The following is a 7,831-nucleotide window of genomic DNA, read 5'->3' on the forward strand; positions in this document are numbered from 1 at the left end:
GGCTCGGGAATTCCAGCGGGATTCCCTTCCCCCTCCCCTCCTCCTTTACCAAGGGAATTCCCATCCCAAAATCCCAGGAAAAGCGGGAGCGAGGCTTTCCCAGCGCCCTGATCGCGCTTTTCCGCCTGTTGGGATCCCAAAGTTTGGGCTGGAAAATGTGGGATTGGCGCTGAATTCCCAAAGAAAAGTTTGGGAATTTTCCCCCCCCGGCAAGCATCCGAGCATTGGCATCGTTCAGCCTGGAATTCCCGTGGATTTTCCTGGAAATCTCGGGAAAATATTCCCAGAAAAAGGGAATTCCCAGGAATTTAGGGATGATCCAAGGCTGGGGTATCCAGGAATTCCTCCTGGGGAATCCTCAAGAGCTGCAAATCCATGGAAAACCTTTGGAAGTGTTGGAATCCCACTTTCCCACCTCTGGGAATTTTCTGTTCCTGAAATTTTAGTTGTTGGAATTTTTGGCTTCCAAAATTCCCAGAGCTGGGTGGGAAAAAATTCAGGGAGGAATTCCAGGATGGAATTGACAGCCCAAGTTTCTCCTTTTCCTTTGGAATTTTCTCGGAATTTTCATCAGGATTTTAGTTGGGAATTTCCCTCCAAATCCAACCCCGTTCCCATTCCTGAAAAATCCTTCAAATCCTCCTTTTCCAAGGTTTCCCTGGGATTTTGATGGAATTTTTTTTTTCCTTCATTTCTCCCTTTTCCTACCCTGGCCACTGGGATGGGCTGGGATTCTCCTGGGAGAGATTTCCAGCAGGAAAAACATCGGGAATTCCTTTTTCCAGGGCTTTTCCTGCCTTTTCCCTTCACTTTTCCAGGGATTTCCCATCCTTTTCCCAGCCCCATTTCCAGGGATTTTCCAGACCCTTTTCCAGCCTTTTTTCCATCTCCTTTCTGGGCTTTTCCCCTCCCTTTTCTGGGATTTTCCAGCCCATTTTCCAGGTTTTTTTCCCTCCCTTTCCCAGCCTTTCCTGGATTGCTTTTCCCAGACTTTATCCTGGTTGGAAATGCAGGAATTCCATCCCAAAAATCCCGGGATTTTTAACCCCTTCGTGTCTCCCTTTTCCCAGGATTTTCCATCCCCTTTCCCAGTTTTTCCCCTCCTTGTTGTCTCCCAATTCCCGGGATCTTTTCCCGGGAATTTTTACTTTTCCCGGGACTTTCAACGCCGCATTCTCTCCCCTTTTTCCCGGGATTTTCCCCCCTCCTTTCCCAGCATTTTTTAACCCTCCATTTTCCAGGGATTTTTTTCCCCTTTTCCTGGGATTTTTAACCCCTTGATGTCTCTCTTTTCCTGGCATTTTCCCCCCTTTCCCAGGATATTCCCCCCATGATTTTTCCCTCCATTCCCGGTGTTTTTAACCCTTTCCCGGGATTTTTTTCCCCGGTGTTTTTAACCCTTTCCCGGGCTATATTTCCCCATAATTTTTCCTTCCATTCCTGGTGTTTTTAAAACCCTTTCCCGGAGTATTTTCCCTATGATTTTTCCCGCAATTCCCAATGTTTTTAACCCTTTCCCGTGGATTTTTTTCCCAATGCTTTTAACCCTTTCCTGGGCTATTTTCTCCCTGCCATTCCCGCTGTTTTTAACCCTTTCCCGGGATTTTTTTCCCCATGATTTTTCCCACCATTCCCGCTGTTTTTAACCCTTTCCTGGGCTATCTTCCTCTGCCTTTCCCGGGATTTTTTCCCGGTGTTTTTAACCCTTTCCTGGGCTATTTTCTCCCTGCCATTCCTGGATTTTTTCCCAATGTTTTTAACCCTTTCCTGGGCTATCTTCCCCTGCCTTTCCCGGGATTTTTTCCCAATGTTTTTAACCCTTTCCTGGGCTATTTTTCCTCATAACTTTTCCCTCCATTCCCGCTGTTTTTAACCCTTTCCTGGGCTATCTTCCCCTGCCTTTCCCAGGGATTTTTCCCAATGTTTTTAACCCTTTCCCGTGGATTTTTTTCCCAATGCTTTTAACCCTTTCCCGGGCTATATTTCCCCATGATTTTTCCTGCCATTCCCGCCGTTTTTAACCCTTTCCCGGCCGTTTTCCCCGCAGGCCCTCACCATGAGTGAGGACTCATGCCGCACCCGGAGCCAGAAGCGCGCCCTGGAGCGGGACTCGGAGCCCGACAGTAAAAAACTCAGGATGGACAAAGGAATTCTGGGATCCGAGCTCAGCTCCCCCGAGGGCGACATGAAGATCAAAGCGGATCCTGGAGCCGGGAAAATCCCGGGAACGCTGAAAAGTGGGGAAGTCAAAGCCACCATCAAAGTGGAGCTGCCGGCAGCAGGGGATGAGCCCGTGGACATGAGCACATCCAAAGGGTGAGGATTCCACGGAATTCCGTGGGATTCTTGGCTTTGGCAGAGGGTTTGGATCCCTTCCCATCCCGGGATGGAGTTGGAGTTGAGTTTTTGGGAGGTTCTGGTGCCACATTCCCGGTTTTTCCTTTGGAATGGTGGAAAAGTTGGGGAGAAAACCCTGACCCGTTCCAGGGGCAATCCCTGCTGATCCAGCCCCCATCCCAGCCCCATTTCCTTGGAGCTGCCAATGGAATTCCTGGAATTCCAGCAGGAAAAGGGAGTTTGGGAGTTGGGAATTTTTCATTGCCAGCTTTTATCCCAACCCAGTCAATCCCAGTTTTCCAGCTCCAGGGAAAAGCTGGGAACGCTCCTCCTGTGCCAGTCCCAGAGGGAAATGCCTGGATTTGGGGATTCCCTGGATTTGGGGATTCCCAGGCTCGCTGTGCCCTCTAGAGGGCGTTCCAGACCCTTTGGAATTTTCCCATTCCTGAAATTCCCAGCCTGGGCTCTTTTCCCAGCCCTGAAATTCCCTGGGGTTCTGGAAAAGCCTTGGAAAAGGGCTGGGAAAAGACTGGAGAAACCCTGGAGAAGGAATGGAAAAGAGTTGGAAAAGGACTGGAAAAAGACCTGGAAAAGGGGCTGGAGAAGAGCTGGAAAAGGAATGGGAAAGGGGCTGGAAAAGCACCGGGAAAGGGGCTGGAAAAGGGTTGGAAAAGTGTGGAAAAGACTGGAGAAACCCTGGAGAAGGAATGGAAAAGGACTGGAAAAAGAGCTGGAAAAGGGGCTGGAGAAGAGCTGGAAAAGGAATGGGAAAGGGGCTGGAAAAGCACCGGGAAAGGGGCTGGAAAAGGGTTGGAAAAGTGTTGGAAAAGCTTCTCCTGGAGTGACCCCATTCCCAGGATTTGCTCCTCCTGCACTGACCCCTGCACAAATCCCGTTTTCCTGGGATTTGCTCCCTGTTTTCCCAGGATTTGCTGCCCTTGCACTGACCCCGTTCCTGGGGTTTGCTCTCCATTTTCCTGGGATTTGCTGCCCTGCACTGACCCTTTTCCTGGGTTTATCCCATTTCCCTGGCAGTCCTGACCCCATTCCTGGCTTTATCCCATTTCTCTGGCAATCCTGACCCCATTCCCGGGGTTTTTCCCGTTTCCCTGGGAACACTGACCCTTTTCCTGGGTTTATCCCATTTCTCTGGCAATCCTGACCCCGTTCCCGGGTTTATCCCGTTTCCCTGGCAATCCTGACCCCATTCCCGGGGTTTTTCCCGTCCCGGACGTGATCGTGCTGTCGGACAACGAGCCCTCGAGCCCCCGCGTCAACGGGCTGGCCCGGCTGGCCCTGCCCGAGCCCGGCACCGAGGCCCTGCTGGTGAGAGCTGCTGGGAGGAACTGGGAGGAACTGGGAGTAACTGGGATTGGGTCTGGGGTAACTGGGATTGGGCTGGGATTGGGCCTGGAGTAACTGGGATTGGGTCAGGCTGGGATTGGGTCTGGGGTAACTGGGATTGGGTCACGGTTAGCTGGGATTGGGTCTGGGATAACTGAGAGTAACTGGGATTGGGTCAGGATTGGCTGGGATTGTGTCTGGGGTAACGGGGAGTAACTGGGATTGGGTCTGGGATAACTGGGATTGGGTCAGGATTAGCTGGGATTGGGTCAGGATTCACCAGCATTCAGTCAGGGTTAACCAGGATTGGCCTGGGAAAACTGGGATTGGGTTGGGTTAACTGGGATTGGGTCTGGGGTAGCTGGGAGGAACTGGGATTGGGTCAGGATTCACCAGAATTGGGTCAGGATTCACCAGAATTGGGTCAGAAAAACCCAGCATCAGGCACATTTTCCCCTCCCAGCTCCATCCATTCCCATTCATTCACATTCCCAAAACCCAGGAGCCAATTCCAGCTGGGAATTCTCCTCATTTACTCTTTGCCATGAATTTTTTCATGGAAAAATCCCACATTTTCCCCTCGGAACATCCCTCGCTTCTCCCACTCCCCAGTCCCTGTTGGGAATTCTCACCGTGCCTGTGTCTCTGCCTTCCCCCGGGATTTCCCTGGGATCTCTCTGGGATTTCCCTGGGATTTGTCTGGGATTTCCCTGGGATCTCTCTGGCATTTCCCTGGGATTTCCTTGGGATTTCCCTGGGATTTGTCTGGGATTTCCCTGGGATTTGTCTGAGATTTCCCTGGGATTTGTCTGGGATCTCTCTGGGATTTCCTTGGGATTTCCCTGGGATTTGTCTGGGATTTCTCTGGGGCTTCCCCGGGATTTGTCTGGAATTTCCGGGGGATTTGTCTGGGATCTCTCTGGGATTTCCCTGGCATTTCCCTGGCATTTCCCTGGCATTTCCCTGGCATTTCCCTGGCATGCATTCCAGCAGAGCCCGGAGCAGCGGGAGCGCCTGATCAAGCAGCTGCAGGAGGAGCTGAGGCTGGAGGAGGCCAAGCTGGTGCTGCTCAAGAAGCTCCGGCAGAGCCAGAGCCAGAAGGAGACGCCGGCGCCCAAGGTAGGAAAATCCCGCTTTCCCGGGAATTCCCAGCCCTTTTCCCGGGGTTTTTAACCCCCCCTGCTGTGGCCTTTTTCCTGGATTTTTGGATGCTCTTTTCCTGGATTTTTTTTACACCTTTTTCTGGCATTTTTTAGCCTTTTCCTGGGATTTTTAACTCTCTGGTGTCTCCCCTTTCCTGGGATTTTCCTGCTAATCCCCAAGGACTTTCCTCCCAATTCCCAAGGATTCTCCTGCCAATTCCCAAGGATTTTCCTGTGAACTCCCAAGGATTTTCCCACCAATTCCCAAGGATTTTCCCACCAATTCCCAAGGATTTTCCTGCCAATTCCCAAGGATTTGCCCTCTAATTCCCAAACCCTTTCCCCTGCACCAGACCAGGAGGAGTGGGTGCCACTCCCAAGGATTTTCCCACCAATTCCCAAAGATTTTCCCACCAATTCCCAAGGATTTTCCTGCCAATTCCCAAGGATTTTCCCACCAATTCCCAAGGATTTTCCTGCCAATTCCCAAGGATTTTCCTGTCAATTCCCAAGGATCTTCCTCCCAATTCCCAAGGATTTTCCCACTAATCCCCACCAATTTTCCTCCCAATTCCCAAGGATTTTCCCCCCGGATGCTCCGGGCGCTCGCCGTGCGCTCCCTGCTCTCCGCATTCCCGCTTTCCCGCCTTTTCCCGCTGCTCTCTTTCCGCTTTTTTCCTTTTCCAGCTTTCCTCGGGCCCCTCTGGAAGCGCTGCGGCCACGCCCCCGCCCTTGGTGCGGGGCCCTCAGGCTGTTCCCGCTGGGAAAACTTCCCTCCAGGTCAGTGGGAGCCGGGAAAATCCCGGGGAAATCCCGGGAAAAGCTGCCCGGATGGCCCAGCTCCCACGGGTTTTAGGGACAATGGGACGGGAGAAAGGTGGCGTGGGATCTGCAGGGGGATTGCTGAGCCAGGGAATTCCTGGGGGAAAAGGGGAATTCGCTCTGGGATTGCTGAGGGAATCCCAGGATTTTCTGGGAGGGAGTCCCAGGATTTTCTTTGAAGGAATTCCAGGATTCTTTCCAGAATTCTCTCTGGAATTGCTGAGGGAATCCCAGGATTTTCTGGGAGGGAGTCCCAGGATTTTCTTTGAAGGAATTCCAGGATTCTTTCCAGAATTCTCTCTGGAATTGCTGAGGGAATCCCAGGATTTTCTGGGAGGGAATTCCAGGATTCTTTCTGGAATTGCTGAAGGAATCACAAGATTTTCTGGGAGGGAATCCCTGGAATTCTCTCTGGAATTGCTGAAGGAATTCCAGGATTTTCTTTGAAGGAATTCCAGGATTTTCTCTGAGGGAATCCCAGGATTTTCTCCAGAATTGCTGAGGGAATCCCAGGATTTTCTGGGAGGGAATTCCAGGATTCTCTCTGGAATTGCTGAAGCAATCACAAGATTTTCTGTGAGGGAATCCCTGGAATTCTCTCTGGAATTGCTGAAGGAATCCCAGGATTTTCTGGGAGGGAATCGCTGGATTTTCTTTAGAAGAGCTCAGGGAATCTCAGGAGTTTTCCTGTGAGGGAATTCCAGGATTCTCTGTGAGGGAATCCCTGAATTCTCTCTGGAATTGTTGAAGGAATTCCAGGATTTTCTGGGAGGGAATCCCAGGATTTTCTCCAGAATTGCTGAAGGAATTCCAGGATTTTCTTTGAAGGAATTCCAGGATTCTTTCTGGAATTGCTGAAGGAATCACAAGATTTTCTGTGAGGGAATCCCTGGAGTTCTCTCTGGAATTGCTGAGGGTATTCCAGGATTTTCAGGGAGGGAATCCCAGGATTCAGGGTTGGAAAAATCCCATTCCAGGCTGAATCAAATCCTGGAAATCTTCAGGGAAGGAAATTCCATGAATCCACGGACAGCTGTCAATAACCCCTGGAATCCTTTGGGATTAGAAGATTCCTGCTTTTTTTTTAATTTCCTGGGATAACCGGACTCAGATTCCCAAACTGCTCCAGCGTGAAGGATTTTCCTTGGAAAAGGGTTTGGAAAACCCCTGGAATTCCAGGAAAGGGGAGGGATTTCCTCTCCTTTAGGAGCCATTCCCAAATCCAGAGCTGTGGGAATCTTTACCTTGGAATCCCTTCCAGAGGAACTGGAAAACCTTCGGGGAATCTCGGAGTTAATCCTAAAAAATCCAGTTTATCCCAACAATTCCTCTGGAATTTTGGTTGAATTAACCTGGGTTGGATTTTGCTGGAGTGTCCAGGAATTCCAGAGGGAGGAGCTGAGAGGTTCCCTGGGAATGAGATGGAATTCCCGACATCCCAAATCCTGGGGAAGGGGGAAATGCCAGGATTGGGATGCAGAGGAAAGTTTGGAATTTTGGGAATATCCCAGCCCAGCACCAGGAGGGAATTTGAGGATTGGAATCCCAGGAATCCTTGGGCAGCAGCTTTTCCAAACTCCTCTCTCCTCATTCCTTTTCCTCCTCCATGATTTTTCCAGAACTTTTTCTTCCCTCCTCCTTTTCTTTTCCTGCTTTTCCTTTCCCTCTCCCAGGATTTTTTTTCCCAGATCTTTTCCTTTCCGTGATTCCTTTTCCTCTTCCATGATTTCTCCTGGAGCTTTTTCTTTCTCCTCTCCCAGGATTTTTCCCAATGTTTTTCTTCCCTCCTCCTTTTCCTTTCCCTCCACAGATCCCAACACTTCCATTCCCACAAATCACGATATTCCCATTCCCACAAATCCCATTTCCCACTTTCCCCCCCCCCATTTTTTCCTGCCTTCCTTTCATTCTTCCATGATTTTTCCCAAGGTTTTCCTTCCCTCCACAAATCCCAATATCCCCATTCCCACAATTCCCAACATTTCCCCCCATTTCTATCTCATTTCTAGCTTTCCCAACATTCCCCCCATATTCCCCCATTCCCATCTTTCCCAACCCTTTTTTTCCCCCATTCCCCCCATTTTCCCCATTTTCCCCCCATTTTTACTCCATTCTCATCCTTCCCACCCTTTTTACCCCATTCTCATCTTTCCCAACCCTTTTTCCCCCCATTCCCCCCCCCATTT

General features: G+C 50.4%; 1 protein-coding gene across 1 annotated transcript in view; it reads left to right on the plus strand.

Annotated features, from left to right (window-relative positions):
* GATAD2A (GATA zinc finger domain containing 2A) overlaps window positions 1–7,831 on the plus strand; it is an 18,270-nt gene that overhangs the window by 3,002 nt on the left and 7,437 nt on the right. Inside the window, 4 exon segments of the mRNA XM_031065173.1 lie at window positions 2,048–2,316; window positions 3,564–3,663; window positions 4,672–4,800; window positions 5,511–5,603. Coding sequence (XP_030921033.1) covers window positions 2,057–2,316; window positions 3,564–3,663; window positions 4,672–4,800; window positions 5,511–5,603 — 582 coding nt within the window. The 5' untranslated portion in view covers window positions 2,048–2,056.

Source organism: Geospiza fortis, unplaced genomic scaffold (assembly GCF_000277835.1).
Source record: "Geospiza fortis unplaced genomic scaffold, GeoFor_1.0 scaffold248, whole genome shotgun sequence".
NCBI lineage: Eukaryota > Metazoa > Chordata > Aves > Passeriformes > Thraupidae > Geospiza > Geospiza fortis.